General features: G+C 42.1%; 2 protein-coding genes across 4 annotated transcripts; both read right to left on the bottom strand.

Moving 5' to 3' along the window:
• Positions 1 to 693: 693 nt before the first annotated feature.
• Positions 694 to 10,872, bottom strand: LOC130160804 (ankyrin repeat and SOCS box protein 2-like). Of its 2 annotated transcripts, none has more exons than XM_056363533.1 (10): positions 9,797 to 10,872; positions 8,595 to 9,009; positions 7,757 to 7,867; positions 7,388 to 7,557; positions 7,160 to 7,315; positions 5,753 to 5,998; positions 5,081 to 5,252; positions 3,855 to 4,416; positions 2,320 to 2,473; positions 694 to 2,080 (listed from the first exon to the last, which is right to left on the bottom strand). In XM_056363533.1, the coding sequence occupies exons 2-10, from the start codon at positions 8,960 to 8,962 to the stop codon at positions 1,941 to 1,943; spliced, it is 2,079 nt and encodes a 692-aa protein (XP_056219508.1). In that variant the 5' UTR covers positions 8,963 to 9,009; positions 9,797 to 10,872; the 3' UTR covers positions 694 to 1,940. The 2 variants fall into 2 exon arrangements, with proteins under 2 accessions (XP_056219508.1, XP_056219509.1); XM_056363534.1 differs by having other exon boundaries at positions 9,802 to 10,872.
• Positions 10,873 to 12,791: 1,919 nt separating this feature from the next.
• asb2a.2 (ankyrin repeat and SOCS box containing 2a, tandem duplicate 2) lies at positions 12,792 to 19,355 on the bottom strand. 2 transcript variants are annotated; one of them, XM_056405418.1, is made up of 10 exons: positions 19,216 to 19,355; positions 18,785 to 18,878; positions 17,337 to 17,952; positions 16,926 to 17,095; positions 15,211 to 15,366; positions 14,811 to 15,056; positions 14,563 to 14,734; positions 13,881 to 14,427; positions 13,643 to 13,796; positions 12,792 to 13,175 (listed from the first exon to the last, which is right to left on the bottom strand). In XM_056405418.1, exons 3-10 carry the CDS (start codon positions 17,672 to 17,674, stop codon positions 13,030 to 13,032), a joined length of 1,929 nt encoding a protein of 642 aa, XP_056261393.1. In that variant the 5' UTR covers positions 17,675 to 17,952; positions 18,785 to 18,878; positions 19,216 to 19,355; the 3' UTR covers positions 12,792 to 13,029. The 2 variants fall into 2 exon arrangements, with proteins under 2 accessions (XP_056261393.1, XP_056261394.1); XM_056405419.1 differs by having other exon boundaries at positions 13,039 to 13,175; positions 13,617 to 13,796.
• Positions 19,356 to 19,910: the final 555 nt, after the last annotated feature.

The following is a 19,910-nucleotide window of genomic DNA, read 5'->3' as shown; positions in this document are numbered from 1 at the left end:
TTGTTGTGTTGTGTCATCATTGGTGTTGTTATCGTTGTGTTGTGGCTGACAATGTGTGTAATGTGTCAACTAACTTTAGACCCAACTCTAATTCTAACCTGACCTTAGCTTAAACCTAATCTTAATTGGAACTCTAACCCTAACCTAACTCATTACTGTCGTGTGTGATGCGTTCACTGACCTGCTGTGTGAGTCTGTAACTCTGTTATCAGATTGAATATATTTGTATTGAAACTGTTTTAAACGTATAGATATAAATGTCGTTCACTGATGAACAGCCTCGGGTTCATGAGCAGTGATCAGTGAATTAAACTGTCAGACTGCTTTAATTAAAACCACCTCAGGTCCCTGTAATGACATGTGAAAGTATCTGATCTCTGTTTCCGTGGAAACTCTGCCCATTTCATGTCTGATAAACACACTCAGTTCTGACATCACCGTGTGGATATTGATCCAGCTGATCATTAAACTGATTGATTATCCTGTGACTCACCAGTGACTCTGTCTCAGAGGAGTCAGGGATCAGACTGAAAATGGATGTGATTCAACTGCAGTCACATCTTCATCATCATCATCATCATCATCATCAATATAAAACCATGATGCTTTAAATGTGAATGTCTCTCAGTTCATCTTCCCTCAGTAACGGCTTCATGTTGATTGTGTTAATTGGATGTATCCATGTCTCTCAGCTTTGTTTATTTTAGTTCTTTATTGAGATTTTTGATGGACATTCATCTACCATACAGATTGGTTACAAACTGTCATTTTGTCTGTTTTTTTGTTTGTTTTGTTTTTTTAAACAAGCAGAACACTAAGAGACAAGAGAAAAACAAAAACAAACAAACAAACAAACAAGAAAGTCTGGTAACAACCTCACAAGACCAGACTCTGCAACATCAGTAATAATTATGCTGAATATAAGTCAAGTGACCAAAGCCACATTCACAATTTGTACATAAAAAACAAAACAAAAAATAAATCAAAAAATAGCCCTGAACAGTCCTTGATACAATCAGAAGACCCTAGAGATATTGATCAATGATTATAAATAACCCATGCTGTTATATGAATAGTCCACATTGTCAATCAGTCAGGATACAGAGATCCATCATCACTGTGTTCAGGTACAGGTGATCCAGGTGAGTTCATCAGCACCAAAGACCAAAGTAGATATTATCAAAAGATGAGATATACATAACATGTAAACCAAACATTTATATCACTGTTTTTCTAACCAATAAAAAATGGGCCCCAAACTTCATTAAAGAGATCCTCTCTCCCACAGTGAATACGTCACACATTAAATCTATCCACTCGTTAAAATTGGACATAGAGGAGGATTTCCAGTGACGTCAAATAATTCTAAGGCCAGTAACCGCAGCTAGACAAAACCACAACCTCCTGCATTGTGACAGTTTGATATTATGTGGCAAAAACCCAAATAAACACAAAGTGGGATTTGTTCAAATGTGTTCCTAAAACCTTATTCAGAAACATAGTGTCTGCAACAGGGTACAACAGTGCCCACTTCTATCTCCAGCATGTGTTATTGTCACTTAGTTTTAGTTTTTCCAGTTTGCAGTAGGTCCAATTGCTTTTATTGAAATTTTATAAAGTATTATCTCAGCTTTGTTTGTTTTAATAAATTCTTCACAGACACTGAAGGTTAATTACAAACGCATTGGGGTTAGACTAATGTTGTAAAACTGATCTTTTTCAGTCCATCAAAATTTAAGAAATATGTTGTAATGTTTAGGATAGAGGAGCTGACGCTCCCTGGATACATATGGAAACAGCTGGAAACAACTAGAAAGAGCTGATATACACATTTACAAGTGATTTAATCAAACAGCTTTTAGTTTTGAGAGAAACTGCAGTTAAACAACATCAGCTTCAACCTGCTGATTGTCTAAGATTCCAACAGTCTCAGTTGTAGGTCAGCAGTCGTCCAGCGAGCCCCCCTGGTGCTGCAGGAAGCGGATCAAACCTCCAGGAAGCGTTAATTTCTTCACACGTCGACTTCCAACCAGCTGCAGTATCTGCAACCTGCAGAGCTGCATCAGTGGCCGCGGGGGAGCTGGAACAAAACACAAACCAGTAAAACCTGTAAAACTACCAGACAAACCAGTAAGTGGCTCGTTCACAACTGTGTAGTAACATCCAGTCATATTCATGCAGGTGTTGTCTGTGGATATTTTACCTGTTTACATTCATCTTAAACTAAGAACATTCATGTGTCGAGATTCAGTCTAAACTCCATCAAACAGTCGAGGCTGAGTTCAGTTATTATCAGTTATTGATCAGTTATTGACTCACCTGCTTTCTCCTTGATGACACTCCAGTCAGAGTAACTGTCGAGGTGTTCCATCAGTCTGGAGCACAGAGTCACATGACCAACGTAGTCCAGTAGGATGTCAATGATTGGCCCCGCCCACCGACAGATACTGGGGGCTGAAATCATCTCACAGAACTGTAAATCAATCAATCAATCAATCAATCAATCAATCAAACATCAATGTAATTGTAGCCCGTTATTAAACACTCTAAACCTGAAAGGTCACCTGAACGCCTCTCCTCAGTCATCTTTTAAATGTTTTAAACTCAGGTCACATTTTAATGACGTCAATCAAACAGTTTATTAACATATAAGATCTGAATTTACATTCAGGAATACCCATACACTAATGTAATATTATGTACATGTGTTGAATTTCCATAAATGAAATATGTGTACGTATGAAATATAATCATATATTTAAGTATAGCCATTATATGTAAAAATTATATATGAAACCTGTTATCATATATTGACATATATGTCTACCTAACAGAAACATGTATTTTCATATGTCTGTTTATATTATCGACATAAACAATGTTACATGATCACATCCCATCCCAAAGCCTGTAAGTATATGTTATATATTGAAATGTAAAAGATAGACCTGTATGTTTAAATTTAATTAGACATTATTAAGAAAATCATACACAAACATATATATATTTATATATTTAATAAGCATATTGTTTTAATAAAGTAGCATTTTACTATGAGTATTTGATATATGGTATAAACTTATATCTTCATATATCCAGAGGATGTATATATGTCATAATAATATAGCCTCTTATAAGTGACACATGATAACATCAAATGTCATTTATATGTCATAAGACAGAGTATAGTGCAGCATAAAAATGTCAAAAAATGTCATATTACCAGGAGGAATAAAACCTCATAGTATAGTAAGACATAAAAACGTCAAAAAATGTAATACTATACCAAGGTATGAAAATATCAAAAAACATCATAGTATAGTAAGGCATAAAACGTCAAAGAACATCAAATGTACAGTAAGGCATAAAATGTCATAAAACCTCATATTATATTAAGGTATAAAAGTATCAAAAAATGTAATGGTATGCTAAGGTATAACACGTCATACTATAGTAAGACAAAAAAATTTCAAAAAACATCACAGTATGTCATAAATGTTATAAAACGTAATAGTTTAAGGAATAAAATGAATGGTCATAGTATAGTAAGGCATCAAACGTCAAAAAATATCCTAGTATACTTAGGCATAAAAAATTCTATAGTATATTAAGGTATAAAAATGTCATAAAAACATCATAGTAAAGGAAAGCATAAAAACATCATTGTATAATAAGGCATAAAATGCCATCGTAGAGTAAGGCATCAACCGTCTTAGTATACTTAGGCATAAAAAGTCAAAGTGTAATATGTCATAAAATGTCAAAAAACGTAATTGTATGCTAAGTTATAAAACATAGTAAGACATAAAAAGTCATAGTATAGTAAGGTATTAAAAAGTCATAGTATTGGTCACCTGAACACCTCTCCTTGGCAGCGTCTCTGTTAGGTCGTCCCTCTCTGATCGGGTGGTTTTTATTGGTGGATGAGGTTTGTTGCCATAGACACATCCAAAGCAGGAGAGGGCGTGGCCTCCGTGGTCCAGCAGGTACTTGAACATGGTCAGGTACTTCATGGAGAACATGTAGATGGCGGGGAAGGTAGTGGGGTGGGTGGGGATTGAGGCATTGATGTCTGCTCCATGCTCCACCAGCAGGGTGACAGTCTGGATGCAGCCCAGCCTCGCTGCCACCATCAGCGGCTTGAACGCGTCCAGGTTGGGGTCAGCACCGGCTGTCAGCAGCATGCGCACAGCGTCGATGTTATTGTTGATGACAGAGAAGTAGAGCGCCGTGCTGCGGCGGTCCTCATACAGCTTTGATCTTTCTTCAGACAGCTGTGCATTTACGTCAAAGCCCGCCTCAATCAGAGCCTCGAGCACTTCATCACGGTTACGCTCAGCCGCCATGTGGAGAGGGCTGATGCCGGTCCGCCTGATTCTGGCCTTACTGGTGGCTGAGATCAACAAGGACACTATACTGGAAACAGGAGACACCACAGGATTTAGCCCTGACCCACCCCTGACTGACCCCTGACTTACCTATGACCTGGAGCTAACATCAGCTGACAGGAAACCAGCAGTAACCTCCTCACATGTACTATTTACTTTCATAATCAAAATGTATCTCAAGAGACTTGTTGGTTAAATAAAGGTTAAATAAACAAAATGGGACCTCACTTTGTATTTTTCAGTATTATTTATTTTGTGAACAGATTTATTTTTACCTGGATTCTTTATGTTTATATTCCATATTTACCTTTGTGCCAGGTGGTGCCTTTGAGTAAGTTTGGACTAAGTGGATTTTAATATTCGCTGTTATGCAGACAACACCCAGCTCTACACAGCTGTTGATCCTGAGGACCTTTGTAAACCTCTGTACCTGGACAAACAGAGGTCATTATTCAGTTAGTTTGTCCCTCTTGTTAAATTGTAGTGATCAATTATCATTATTTTAATGTTAAACCTTATCACATCAGAACTTCCTTGCTGGTTTTGAACCTTGTCAAGTACATATCAGCAACACCTCTCTGGTCTGGTGAAATCCAGTTCTTGTTCCCCCACAAACATGGTCTTTGACATCCTCAGGAGGTCAGCAATTATTAAAAGATATTAAAATGAAGGCGATAATAACAAGTGCCTACATGTCACTTCCTCTCTGGGCAGCAATGTGAAGTGGTAATAATCCGGTCTTTCCAGGTTTGTTGGCGTCTGCGTTTTGTGAGAGGAGGAGCTTCACAATTTCTTCATGTCCATTTTTAGCAGCTTCATACAGAGCGGTGGCTCCATCAGCAGCTTGACTGTTGATATCGGCACCTGCAGAGAACAGGTAAGGCCTCAGGTGGACTGTAAACATCATTCTGAAGTATGAGTATTTAAACTGATACCCCTCCACTGCCCCCAACCACTAAAAGTGTTATAAGAAATGAGTGTTTCCCTCATCAGTGGATGTGGGCCGCCGGTGGACAGACATTTTCAGGGTCACAAACCACTTAAAGAATCCTGAACCAGAAGCAAATCAAGCCAGTTGTGTTATTGCACAATCATGCACATGCATAGTAGAAGTATAACCTGTGAGAAGAAAAAGCATTTTAAACAGTTGGTCATTTTGTACATGCACTTTTATTTCCCAGTGACAAGTGCAGTTGTGACGCCACCCACTCATTAAGATAGGAGCCTGGTCTTTTTCCCAAGGGCATTGCCAAGGTGGCAGCCGAATGGCAAGACTTGCCTACTTTGGTAGCAGTTAGCAGTAGCAGTAGAACAATAACATTAATAATAAACAATAACAATAATAAACCCTGTGGTGAGTTTACCATGTTTGAGGAGGAAGCGCAACGTGGTGGCCTGCCCAGTCTGAGCAGCGCTGAACAGTGGTGAGATGCCATACATGTTGGTGAGGCTGTGTTTGGCTCCAGCCTTCAGCAGCATCTCACAGATCTCCACGTTGTTTCGAACCACAGCTTCCTGCAGTGCCGTCCAACCCTGAATACAGTGAGTGTTTACCGCAGCTCCGTGGTTCAACAACACTGCCACCATCGCAGCACTGTTCCTCTCACAGGCTGCAGAGGAAGGCATGAAACGTTCAGGGACAGGTCACGAAAAAACATCCACAATCCTGTTCTCTGATTGGCTGTCAGGTGTCTTTTAAAATAATATAACATCACTGAAGTCAGTTAACCACTGTTCTAAGTCACAGTTTCACGTATTCAGTACCACCATTTACCCTGAGTTTAAGTGTCAGGATTGGAAGCTACTCTGAGTTTTGGTGTGAGGATCAGGACTTGGGATTGGGACTTGAATGGACCTACTCTGAGTCTAGAGGCAGAATAGGGAATGTAATCTGTAAAGTCACAGTGGTAGCAGGAAAGGGTTAGGGTGAATGAATGCAGACTCAACAGGCTGATTCGGTGGGGAAGTTTTAATAGCAGGCTTACAAAGTCCAGGTCATAGGTTAGGGTGACCAGACGTCCCTGTTTTCCTGGGACAGTCCCTGTCCTTGGTGGCCTGTCTCCAGCTGGAGCTGTCCCCACTGTAATTGTGAATTAAGAGCAGACCAGAGAGAAAGAGGGGGCAGCAGAGAGGACGTCTCATGTTGTGTTTGTTTAGGCCAACAGAGGGAACTGGCTGCTCGCTGCAGCTTCATGTCACTCTTCTTCTTCAACTGCCAACCTGCATGCCTGCTTTTTAAAAAAAATACTGCAAAACTGTAAAACTCCACCAGAAAGTATCAAGTGTCAAGTGAATCCACAAAAAAAAGATGACTTTTCAAGCAAGCCAGGAGGTAAGCCCAGGGTCAGAATCACTCTCAGAATCAGGGGAAGGGTATGAACCAGGTGACAGGTACAAATACAAATACAGTGCATAATTTTTAATGTAACATATTTGTTTAGCAGGTGTGATGTGGGCCGCTTCTGTAACTGGTTTTACAAATTATAGATGGAGAATATGACTTTGCCTGAAAAACAAATCAGTGGAGAGGAAGGAGAAGTGGAAGACTGAGGGAGGAAGAGGGGAAGAGGAGGATAAGTGAAAGATGAAGAGGAGGAGAGGAGGAAGAAGAGGAGAGGAGGAGGAGGAGAGGTAAAGGGATGATTACAGAGCTGCAAGTTTATTCTTCTAAACAATAAAATAGAAAAATTAAGCAAACAATGTGAAGTATTGTATCTAATACTGAAGTGTTTATTACTAAAGTCTGGACAGGAAAGAGAAGACAGCGCTACCTTTATAGAGCGGAGTCTCTCTTTCGTAGTTTGTGATGTCAGGGTCAGCTCCATATTCCAGCAGCACTTGAACACATCGTAGCTGGTCTTTGTTGACGCCAACCAGCAGCGCCGACTCTCCACGCTCCGTTCGCTTGTTGATCATCCCAGGCTGAGCTGAGCACAGAGACACAGACAAATGTCTTCTCTGCTCTGGACTGTGATGTCTCTGTCTGGGTGTGTTTCTACCTGACAGCAGGACTCTCAGACAGGTGTCCTGGCCGTACCACGCCGCCTGGTGAATAGCGAGCCAGCCTGGTTTACTCGGCAGCATCAGGTTTGTTCCTGGACTCATCACTAAAGCTTTCACTCTGCTCGCATCTCCAACACTGATCGCTCTGAACAGAGGCTCCTCCTCCCTGCAGGGAAAATACCCATCAGACACCTGTCCCACCTATTCCCACCTGACCTCACCTTTTCATGGACCCTCCTATAATAACCAGTCATACCTTGATACCCTTACTGACGTAATACATGTGAAACAACAGGTGACAGAGATGAAATGACAGGTGATACGGGTGCTTCCACGCACAGACATGGTTTATGAACAGAACTTACTCCTCAGGTTCTGGAGCGATGTGAACCAGAGTGCCGTCAACTCTGCGATAAGCTACCATCCTCTTCCCTGATCCCGTCATGAAGCGACTGACTGTCCCATCAAACGTCTTCCTGCAAAAACAGCAAGACGACAGCCAATCAGAACTCAGAGACTGATTCAACAGTCAAACAGAGAACAGAGAACAGAGACTGATTCAACAGACAGAGAACAGAGGCTGACAGCTCATCTGTCTCAAAGTTAGACCTGGACCCAGAGCCATTCTCTGTGTCCTGAATCCTCACTGACAGTTAAAATAAAAGAGTAGAAAACTGAAGTTCACACTCAACTATTACAACATTAAGTTAAAACTTAAGAAGGAATCAAATGAAAAACAGAACCATACATGAAATAAAATGAAGAAGATGAGATGTGATGAAAGTCGAGCTCAGACATATAGAAGGTATAGAAGGATGTGTGGCTGACTAAGATCATTTCAAGTTTTCTACTCTTTTATTTTCACCACTGATTTTAGTCCCAGTTTAACTTTCACTGAGGATTCAGGACTCAAAGAATGAATTTCGGTTCAGGTCTAACTTTAAGACAGATGAGCTGTCAACCTCTGTGTTTTAGTGCAGGATAATCCCATGTATGCCTGTACTTATTTACATGTACAATCATCTGCCTGAGCTGGAGCCATCTCTGTAATTGTTAAATCCGACCACAATCTGAATCTTACTTTAAACCTGAATCATCAACACAGTCTTTGATATGAAGCATTGTCACTCTGAATTCTCTAAGTAGAGTCTCCATTTCTTCAATTATTCGGGAACAAGAGATGAACTGTGTGAGATCACGTACGGATCAGGAGGCTTTTCACTCGGAGGATTTGGAGAACTGTAATGAGCAGTGGTCTGGGCTACAGGTGGATTATGGGACGTGTAGTTTGCAGGTGGATTATGGGAGCTGTATCTGGGTTGGTTGGCGTCTCTGGCTGCAGGGTTCAGGCTTCTGTCAGGTTGGTGAGGAGGTGTGAGGGCAGTAGCCGTGTTGCTGGTTGGGTTGTCAGTTGCATTGCAGGTTGCGTTGGCGTTGCTGCAGTTTGCGTCGGTCAGGCTGCGCTCGATGGCAAGCTGTAGCAGTTCGTCCTCGCTCAGGTTACTGTAGAGAGAATAATCCTCGAAGCCCAGAGCTGCTGATCCAGAGCGAGAGATGCTGGCTGCCGCCATGGTGGAGGACAACTGAGTTTCACCGTCAGGAACAAACTGAAGAAAAACTAATTGAAACAGGATTAAAGAGGATCAAAGAGTCTGTTTTGAAAATCACATCCGGCCTGTTTCAACCAGGCTGCTATTTTCTTTTTTTTGTTTTGACCTCAGATCCTGAAGAGGAGATTTGTATTGATGAACTCCTTTTGATTTGCTGATATAAACAGAAACTGGACTGAGAAAGAACCACAGACTCTACATTTAATTGACATTCATTTGAACTCAAAGCTATGAGTTTAATTTGTTTGCTGTCAGAATATTGTTTCTGTGGTTTCTAAGGCTTTTATGTGTCTGTATATTTTCTTGTTGTAGAGAATTTGAGCAGCAGCGCAGATTTAAAAAAAAAAACACCACTGGTCTTTTTTTGAAAATATAAAAGTTTGATTTCAGTGTATGAAAAATCACAATTCATATTTGTAAATGCTGTATCTTATCAATCTACCAAATAACTTTATAGTGTTGGACAAATAATGTTGTATTTACATTAATCTCATGTAGATGAACTGAAATCCAATAAAAAGACAGAAGAAGTCCTGAGTGAGCTGTAGTTGCCTATGCAGCCTGTAGGGGGCTCTAAGAGTTTAATACTGTCTTCATTCTGTGTCATTAATAAACCAATGGGCTCTCACCTTTAACCCAGTCACACCATTATAAGTCCTGATACAGAAAAAGTCTGACATTAACAAATGTGGTAAAATTTTACACAAACAGGGTCAGAGGTCAGGACAACACTACAACCCCTGACAGTTAAGCAGCAATCCACAGTGAACGTGACAGAACAACAAAGGTACTCACCTTACCTCATTTGTTAATCCAGCGTTTCCTCCGAGTTAAAACTCTCAAGTCTCTTCCGTCTGTTTTCTGTCTCTCGTCGAGTCTGTACATGACACTTTGTTGGGGTTGGGGGGGGGTACTTAAGGTTTATTTTAAGGACCTGCAGCCTGAGCTTGTTGGCCAGCTGACGTCTTTACTCTCTAATGTTACAGAGAGACTCGTGAATATGCAGAGTAAACAGACGCTGAATGTTCATTTAAAACAAACATCAAGACGTTTTATATGAAATAATGAGCAGGAGGTTGATCAGATCTGTCCAGGTTTAATCCCAGATCAGTCTGTTTATCCATCCATCCATTTTGGTCACTGTGCTCCCCAACAGGACCCTCCGAGAGACACGTAATTCTCCTGATTCACAAAACACATGTAGACTGGTGAGCAAACTTCCACGACCCCTCCAGTAATGTTGCAAGGATAAATGGTCCACTGTTCCACACCCCGCGCCAGAATCCGCATTGCTCCTCTTGGATCTGAAGTTCAACTGTCGATCAAAGTCCTTTCTAGCACCATGGCATAAGCTGTTGAGGGAGGCTGAGCAGTGTGATATCCCAATATTTGGAGCACACCCTCTGGTCCACCTCTTTAAATATGGGAATCACCACGCTGGTCTGCCAGTCCACAGGCACTGTTCCCGTTCAACCGTAACCCTCCATTCAGCGGGCATGTCCAACAAACACAGCCCAATGATGCCCAGAGCCTTGAGCTCTCACACACACCTCTGCCAGAGATGTGAGTGAAGCTTCCCCCAGGTCTTCAGACTCTGCTTCCTCCTCAGAAGACATGTTGGCCAGGTTCAGGAGCTCCTCAAAGTGTTCTTTCCACCAGCGACAATACCCCGTGAGAGTCAGCACCACAGCCCTGCTTTCCCTTCCTGAGCCATCTGATGGTTTGTTAGACTTCTTCAAGGCCAACTGAAAGTAGATAGACTCCCTGAACTCTTCCCACACCTGGGTCTTTGTTTCCACTACCACCGCAGCCATAGCCCCAACCACAGACCTTCTGACTCTCCAGTGCCTGTTTGCTGCTTCAGCAGACCTCCAGGCCAACCTCCTTCCCCCTCACCACTGGTGTCCACACAGGCAGCTACAACCCTCTGACTGCAACTCTGAACAGTCACCTCTACAATGTGGACTCTGAACATGGCCAGCTTGGATTCCCTGTCTCCAACCTCCCTGTCTCCTTCCAGCTCACCCTCACTACATGTTTGTGTTTACCAGGTCTGATCATTGGACAGCTCTACTCCTCTCTTTACCCAAGTGTCTTAAATATATGGCCACAGATCTGATGGTATGACCAAGTGGATCATGGATCTTATGCCTAAGGTGTTGTGGTACCAAGTAAACTGCTGAACATGTGCTTGAACATGGTGTTTATTATGACAGATCTATGACACTACATGAGTTCAGTTCAGGCTGTTCTTCCCAATCACTGCTCTCCAGGTTTCTCCATCATTGCCCACATGAGCACTGAAGTCCCTCCTTTCCAGGACCCCACCAGGGACTCAGAGTAGCCCAGATACCCAAACGGCACACCCAGGTCTCCACCCTGGTGCTGGGCCCACAGGGTGACATTATAAACTTTTAGGGCTGTGCCCAACCAGGCTTCATGGGTCAAGGTCTGGCTCCAGAATGGGATCCCTGGTCCGGATGAGGTTATGTATTCCTGAAAAGATCCGTTCATCAGAATTGTGTGAAGAGCTCTTAGTCTGGTCCAGTTTGCCTTTGGAGACTGTACCAGGGACAACACAGCCCCCAGGATCACTGGGACACACGAACTCCTCCATAACATTAAGGTTGGGATTCTCAGAGGGGTATCAATCTAATCCCTACTCATCTGGAGTAAATCCTTCATCATTCAAAGGTTCACAGTTATTGTATCCTGATTTAATCTCAGACCAATCCGAAATTTATCCAAGGAGATCCCAGGGATAATCTCTACTCCTTCCTGAGTTAATCTGAAATCTGTCCAAATTTAGTTTCCGATCTGCCCTGGGTAACTCTTGAATCTGTTCAGAGTTAATCCCAGTTTCCCACAGGAAAATCACCTCCAGCTCTATCCCAAATTTATTTGTAAAATACAAACCACTGTGACAAATCTGACCACACAGAAATGAACATCACACACACTGTCGTGAATGATAAACATATAAAGTTTCATACTAATGTGATAAATCTGTAGATAAACCTGATCAGTTACCAACATGTTGATCCATTCAAACCAATACAGCCAGGGATTATTCCAGGTTACTCATACACAGAGCTGAAATAGACCCAGTCCAGACCTGTTCACACCTGTTCAGACAGACTCTGTGTTTGTGTGTGTGTGTGTGTGTGTGTGTGTGTGTGTGTGTTATTTTTAGCTTCAGCTGCTGACTGAAAGTGAGCAGATAAGGTCAGATGAATGAGAAATTTCAAACACAGTGGTACATTAACTACAGTACTTCATAATATTACTACTTTTTTTACATTATAGGGAAATTATCTGTTAATATTTATATTCAAATCAATATCAGAAGTCTATTTACAATGTAATGCATTTTAAAACTAACAACTATAACAAATCAGTGTAGCACAGTGCAGAAAGTTTTCAGACCCTTCAGTTGTTTCACATTGTTGTGTTGCAGCCTCATGATAAAATAAAAACACTCAACAGTCCACCATGACAAAGTGAAGCATTTTAGATGTATTAAAAATATTATTTTTATTTTATTATTTACATATATATATATATACACACATACATATATATATATATATATATATATATATATATATATATATATATATACATACATACATATATATATATATATATATATATATATATATACATATATATACATATATATATACATACATATATATATATATACACACATATATATATATACACACATATATACAGGTGGACTCCAGTCAAGGTGTAGAAACAGATGATGCAGAGAAATGGAGGAACCTGAGTTCATACATATTTTTATTTCATACATATATATATATATATATATATATACACATATATATATATCACACTGTATACTATAACAGACTATATAATATATATTTAACAGACACACGGTGTTTGACTCAGATCAAAGGTCACAGTTAAAAACACCAACACGTATAATTTGCACATAGAATTTGTTCTGATGTTAATATGTGTAAAGTTAACATACACTTCATGTGAGTCAGGTGGCTTCATGTGAGTGAGTATTGGATGTCATAGTGCAGAAAGCGGATGAGTCTGGCAGGAAGCGGCAGGGTGTGGAGCAGTTTGAGTCGACGGACTCCGACCAGACGTCTGATCTTCAGCCTGCAGAGCTGCATCAGAGGGTGAGGAGGAACTGAACCACAGACACAGACAAGACACATTAGAGGTTTGAGAAGTGAGTGTCCCTCAGCTTAAACCCCACCAAGAGATAGTGCCAGCTCAACCCACAGCCCATCCAGCCAATCAGAGTGAGGCTCTACTCACGACTGAAATATGAGTTAAGTGTTTCTTATTATTAAAAAAAAAAAAAAAAAAAAAAAAACAGAAACCCTTTAAAATATGATTGAATCGTCTGACATCTTTGACACAAGTTTTAAAATCCTGGACTGTCAGAGCAGAACTTTTATAGGAACAGGAAACTTTCTAATACCTGGTTCCTGATCTGGGATCTCTCTCAGATCTTCAGCAATTTAGAAACCTTTTAAACAAACTCTGACAAACTAAGACACTGTGACTGAAACACCTTATGCTCTGTCCACCCATAGTTACTGTTGCTATGACAACTGCCACCTGCCTGTCAGTGTTGTTTTTGTTCCTTACGAGCTTTCAGTTTGATCGGCGCCCAGCCACTGTGACTATCCAGAACCTCGAGGAGACGAGAGCAGAGACGGACGTGACTAACATAGTCCAAGAGCATCGAGATGATTGGACCAGTGACACGATAGAAAGACGTGCTGGAGACGGCTTCACAGAACTGAAACAAGATGGAGGACACTCAGAGGACAGAGGACCTTCATTTACCACATACACTGATTGATACTGAATATTCCTGACTCACCTGAATTTGGCGCCTTGCCGGCTCATGTCTGTTGACCTGCATGTCTTCAGAGGGATGTGGTTTGTGGCCGTATGGGCAGTCGAAGCAGGGCCGGGCATCACAGCCATGGTCCAGCAACAGTTTGAGCATTGGCAGACACTCCATGTTGAGCAGCAAGGCAGACGGGAAGGAGGACGGCTGCGTGGAGATCTGGGCATTAACGTCGGCACCGTACTTCAGCAGCAACATTGTCATGTCCATCCGGCCGAGCCGGACGGCGATGAGCAGCGGGTTGAAGATGTCCAGGTTGGGGTCGGCTCCGGCCTCCAGCAGCATCTCGGCAGCCTCCAGGTTCCCATTGTAGATGGAGAAGTAGAGTGGCGTACTCCGCCGGTCCTTGTACATCATGGAGCGTTCCTCCGACAGCTTGGCGTTGACGTTGAAGCCGGACTTGATCAGCAGCTCCATGATGTCGTCCCTGTCCCTCTCTGCGGCGATGTGCAGAGGACTGATACCGCTGCGCCGAACTCTGACACTGCTGGTGACTGGGATCAGCAAAGACACGATTCTGGGAACACAAAGTCAGAGTGCAGGGTGTGTAATATAACTGTGACCAAATATATCAACAGCAGAGTCACTAAAGTTTGTCATCTCCCCTGACGCTCTTTACGCCCAGTACCAGCATGAATAAAACTGTTCAGACCGTATGTGATTGTTCTGAACGGCCACATGGAGAGGCAGCAGCCCGGACTTGGTGGATCTGTTGGTGTCAGCTCTCAGAGAGAGTAGCGCCTCCACAGCTGAAACGTGACCGTTCTTACAGGCTTCGTACAGCGGCGAAGCTCCATCTCCCGCCTGTCCATTTATATCTGCACCTGAAAACATAAAGACATAGATGTCAGCTCCTGACAGGCACTAAAAATAACTGGTGGAGCGGTCTGAGTGGCGGACCATTTTTTACGAGCAGGTGGATGACGTCGACGTGTCCGTGCTGCGCGGCAGTGAAGAACGGTTGGATGCCGTAGATGTTTTTGGTTTGTAGACTGGCTCCGGCCTCCAGCAACAACCTGCAGAGCTCCAGACATCCGTGTCTGCAGGCTTCATGAAGGGCACTTAATCCCTGACTGCAGCAGCGATTTACCTGAGCTCCAGACTTCAGCAGCAGGTCTACAATGGCTACTTTCAGATGCTGGCAGGCTGACAACAACAAGAATTTTATGACATTATTTTATTGTCCACATAACATTTATAAACTTTGCATTTCTTCCTGTCCCTGTAAACTATTTTAATCCCCGATTTCACTTTACAACAGCGACATCACTGTAGCTTTCAACAGGCTCTGTGATGTCACCTGTGAACAACGGTGTTTCTTGGTCCTTATTGGCGATGTTTGGGTCGGCTCCGTGCTTCAGGAGAAAGTCGACACAGGAAACATTTCCACGCTCGGCAGCCAGGGGCAGAGCGGTCTGATTCTTCAAATTGCATTTGTTGACTGAATCGGGATGAGCTGAGGGCAGAGGTCAAAGGTCAAACTGTTTTTGTACTGTATTATTACTACTCGCATATCTGTGAAATGTAGCTAACTGCTAGGATCAAAGTATAAAACCTGTCATTTCATTTTGCCAGGAGGTGGAACTATAAGTATAACTGATTATTGGCATGTACATGGGGTATGGTTCACATGGCGAAATATTGATATTTGTCATGCCGCCATGGACACGTCATTTAACAGAAACTTCTGCCACACCCATATTTTCGAGCAGTCCTAGAAGTCATTCAAAGGCACTGTAGAGCTGAATCGACCATGTCGAAATGTGATATCACAACAAAATACTAGTTCAAACATGGGAGCAGTTGTGAGTTTTTGCAAATAATAACCAATACCTAATGACCAATGTCAGGCCTGGACTATAAAGAGGAGTCAGATGCAGAGTGACCAATTAGGCAGACTTTATTAATATATTCCAACCTCGGCAGTGAGTGACAAATTAAACCAGCTATGGAATTTATATTATCTAGACAAGACTAAACCTATCAGGGAAAAAAATCTAATAAACAAAAACCATTCCAAATGGAGGGACAAAACTGCAGAAACAAAAAGGAATAAACCAACAGAAAATCACTCCACAAGGAGGAAGACAAAAGCTAAACACTATGAACACTACACTATAAAGACCAACTAAAAACGCTCTCAAAAAACAGAGGCTCTTCAATCACACCTAAGCATCAACAACTAGAACAAAAATTCACTCCAAAAGGAGGCTACAAAAACTGCTATAAACTTGAGAAAAACAGATGACTCTAAACTATGAAAATACAAACAAAAAATCACTCACATGGAGGTAAAGAATACGTACAACACGGCAGAGACAAGGCAAGATCTGTGACGCCTGACTGGGACGCACGAACGGAAAGAAACACTCTGGCACAAGACGAAGGGAGACGCAGACTATAAGACACATGAGGGCAAATGGGAAACAGGTGGACACAATCAGGAATCAGGGAAGACACTCCGACAGGTGACACATGAGGAAGGGCAAGTGACCTGAAACGAGAGGAGAGTTACTTTTCAAAATAAAACAGGAAATGACAAGACATGGAGACAGGACAAAAACCCCAACTTGACCTCACCACGTGACAACCAATATCTAAAACAAGTATGAAATCAACTTATGAAATTCAGACAAAAGACAAACTTTTCACTAAATCATGTAATTTTTGTTATTTAAAGATTAGTTAAGACCAGGATTCATTAGTCTGGTAAATCATCATGGGGTTAACCATGTCAATAAAGTATAACCAAACTCAAATCCAGCCCTTCGGGACCGTCGTGTGGCGTAGTGGTCTAAGCAGGCGCCCACGTGTAGAGGCTACAGTCCTCGCTGCAGCTGGCCCCGGTTCGAGTCCCGCATCGGACGGCCTTTACTGCATGTCATTCCCCCTCTCTCTACCTCCTCATTTCCTGTCTCCCTCCACTATCCTGTCCAATAAAGGCACAAAAGCCCAAAAACATATATAAAAAAAAAAAAAAAAAAAATCCAGCCCTTCATCAGTGGTAGTACTCACCTCTGACCAGGATCCGGACACACTGTATCTGGCCATAAAAAGCAGCTTCATGAAGAGCCATCCAGCCTTCATCATCTGGGTCTGTCAGACTGCTGGACCTGCATCTGACCAAATCCATCAGAGCCTCAGCATCTCCATTCATAATCAGAGCCTGCAAAGGACTGACCTCTCTGAGAAACAGAGAAACACTGAGACATTAACATGTAAACAGCTAGAAAACAACAACAAACAGCTCATCTGGATATAAACAAATACAAACATCCAACATCTGTTGAAGGACTGGTACAGGGTGAGCAAAGAGTGGCTAACATCCAGCAGCTGTCTGTTGTTGTTTATTTTCTGTTGTTTATTTTCTGCTGTTAGACGTGTGCTGGCTGTTTACAGATATTTTCTGACTGTTTGCTGACTCACCTCTTGAAGCCCTTGTAGAGAAACTGCGACAGGGCTGTTGGGGGGTTTGCACAGTTTGGGACCTCTGGGGGGTCTGAAGGTGGAGGTTGCAAGTGAGGTACGTAGTACAGGTTCCTGGGGGGGTCATGTCTCTGTCTTGGATTTGGGTTTGTTTGGGTTGGGGTAGCCAGGACAGCCGGGGCAGCAGGGGCTGAGGCTGATGATGATGATGATGTGATCTGGTCAGAACCTGGAGGACGGTGGATGTCAGCAAGGCTTCTCTCTACAGCAATCTGCAGCAGCTCTTCATCTGATAGGTGACTGTAAACATCGTAGTCCTCCAGATCAGAGACGGCCATGTTGGATTTTATGGGTGGAGATAGAATCAGCCGTTCAGAAGAGGTCCAGTCAGTTTGGTTCTGGACTAAGAAGTCTCTCAGACTCTCAGCAACAGAGTTTCCCCATTAAACTTACAGTTACTGGGACAAATAAGTGCTGCAGGTTATTTGAGTCGACCTCTTTGGATTTTGGCTGAACATGCTGGTGAATGTAACTGGAAGCCATGGAGGTCAGTGGTGTTTCTTTTCTCTGTCCGGAGGCCAAAGTATTCAAACGGACTTAGAGCTGTTGATCTGATCTGCAGAAGAAGGATGACAGAACAGTTTCCTTCTGTTTGAATCTCTAGTTTCTAACAACTGAACAAAGATCAATAAGTATCAACTCTGAAATGGATTCATATTACTCTTCTTTCTAACCCTAACCTCACCTGGAAATAGATTCCTACTGCTGCTTTGACTGATGACGTAAAAGCATAACACAACACCATATATAAAACATGAACAAAACAACGTTAGACACCATAACAAACCACAATAAACATAACTTGACAAATATTACATAACACAAAGTAATACAGCATAACGCAACGTAATGCTATATAACACAGCAAAGCGTGACATAACACAACTTAATGTAAAGTAAAATAGAGTGATGCAACATGACACAAACTGACGTAACGTTGCGTGACGTCGCGCACTGACGTAACGTACTGTGACGTTACGTGGCGTGCGTCACGCAGCACAATGCAGCGCAACCCAAAGCGACGTCACGCAACCTAATCCTAACCCTACATAACAACATACATAAACATAATGTAAGACATAAAATCACAAAACCAAAAAAGTTTAATTTAATAACATTCAATAAAATAAATCACTTGAACAGTTATCACACAGAGCTTGCACAATATATTACAAATATATTCTTATAGTGTGTATTATTATTATAATTATTATGACAGTATGATGTTCATGAATTACATTTTCCTGAAGTATTTTGGTTCTGTGTAGGAAACTGTGTCAAATAATTTTTACAAAAGTTTGTTTTGAGGTTGACTACCTTTACCCCAACCCTAACAATGCAACAGTGATTGTGATCTTAAAGGACTGACTAAACAGTTTGAGTCGTACCTGTGAAAAGGTCCAATCAGGAGTCAGTCCTGTCTCAGTTTCCAGCAAAAATCTTCTGTTTCTGTCCCAGAGAAGTGGCGGTAGATCTGTTGGTCTGTTATAGAAGCAGTGGCAGACGAAACAGACACATGGTTCTTGTTCTAAGACTTTAGTGTCTATGACCTGGTTACAGCTGCTTTCACTGACAGAACTGCAGACTTAGACTGAAGTAGAACTACAACACATGAACAGATGTTTCTATAAGAGACACCAGATAAACCTCAACTGTCAACTCATCAACATTATTACGCATGTAGACTAATTTTATGTGTTCATTATATATGTTCATTAACACCCCCCCCCCCCCCCCACACACACACACACACACTTCATTAATCTACAGCACAGTCATGTCCAAAAACTGGACTTTGTGAATGAGTTTGGTCACTTACCACCACCCGTATCCATGGTAACCGCTTCAGCTGCTGCAGTGCGGGCCTTAGCCTACAGCTTACCCGCCTAGCGCTGCCGATCATCCGGTTCTGGTCCAGTTTCAGCCCGGTTCCGGTCCAGTGAGCTGGTTATAGCCTCCAGTCTTCAGAACCTGCAAACTGCTGCCTCTCAAATCTCCATTCAGTTTTGGGACAGTTGAACTGATTTACAATCCACCAGATGAAATGGTCAGATGCGGTAAAACGCTCTTTAAGGTCTGACGTGAACTCTCAACTTTAATGATGTTGGACTCGCTCGGTTCCGCCTTCAGTGTGGGAGACAGACGGAGCTGTGTTCAGGTGGATCGACGTTGTATTGAGATAAACACAGTGTAGGCCGAAACGGGTCGTGCCGGTTTCTAAAATCTCATTTAAAAAAAAAGGTTTTATCGCTTTACAAATGATCACAGACGCATTATAGCGCTAACATTTCAACGCAGTTCGGCGTGACGTTCGTACCGCAGAGGAAAGACCGGCTGGGTGTAGAAGTCAGGATTTTATCCCAGTAAATGATTTTTGGTGAGTTGGCTGTACGCCGAACTGAAGAGGAGATCATGTCGATTTCTGACATATCTGATATTCGAGGTCTCCCACATTCTTACTCTTAATAATTAGTAAATACATTCTGTAATACGAATTTTGGACGGAGTCCGGCG

Source organism: Seriola aureovittata, chromosome 19 (genome assembly GCF_021018895.1).
Source record: "Seriola aureovittata isolate HTS-2021-v1 ecotype China chromosome 19, ASM2101889v1, whole genome shotgun sequence".
In the NCBI taxonomy this organism is placed as follows: Eukaryota; Metazoa; Chordata; class Actinopteri; order Carangiformes; family Carangidae; genus Seriola; species Seriola aureovittata.
Note: the sequence above shows the minus strand (reverse complement) of the source record. Positions and strands in the feature narration are given on the sequence as shown.

Coding starts and splice junctions, on each gene's coding strand:
- LOC130160804 (XM_056363533.1), bottom strand. CDS start 8,962: ATGGCGGCAGCCAGCATCTCTCGCTCTGGATCAGCAGCTCTGGGCTTC. Junction 7,868..8,594: donor AGTGAAAAGCCTCCTGATCC/GTACGTGATCTC, acceptor CTGTTTTTGCAG/GAAGACGTTTGATGGGACAG. Junction 5,253..5,752: donor GCGCTTCCTCCTCAAACATG/GTAAACTCACCA, acceptor TGTTCTCTGCAG/GTGCCGATATCAACAGTCAA.
- asb2a.2 (XM_056405418.1), bottom strand. CDS start 17,674: ATGGCCGTCTCTGATCTGGAGGACTACGATGTTTACAGTCACCTATCA. Junction 15,057..15,210: donor AGAAACACCGTTGTTCACAG/GTGACATCACAG, acceptor TGTTGTTGTCAG/CCTGCCAGCATCTGAAAGTA. Junction 13,176..13,642: donor GCCGATCAAACTGAAAGCTC/GTAAGGAACAAA, acceptor TCTGTGGTTCAG/TTCCTCCTCACCCTCTGATG.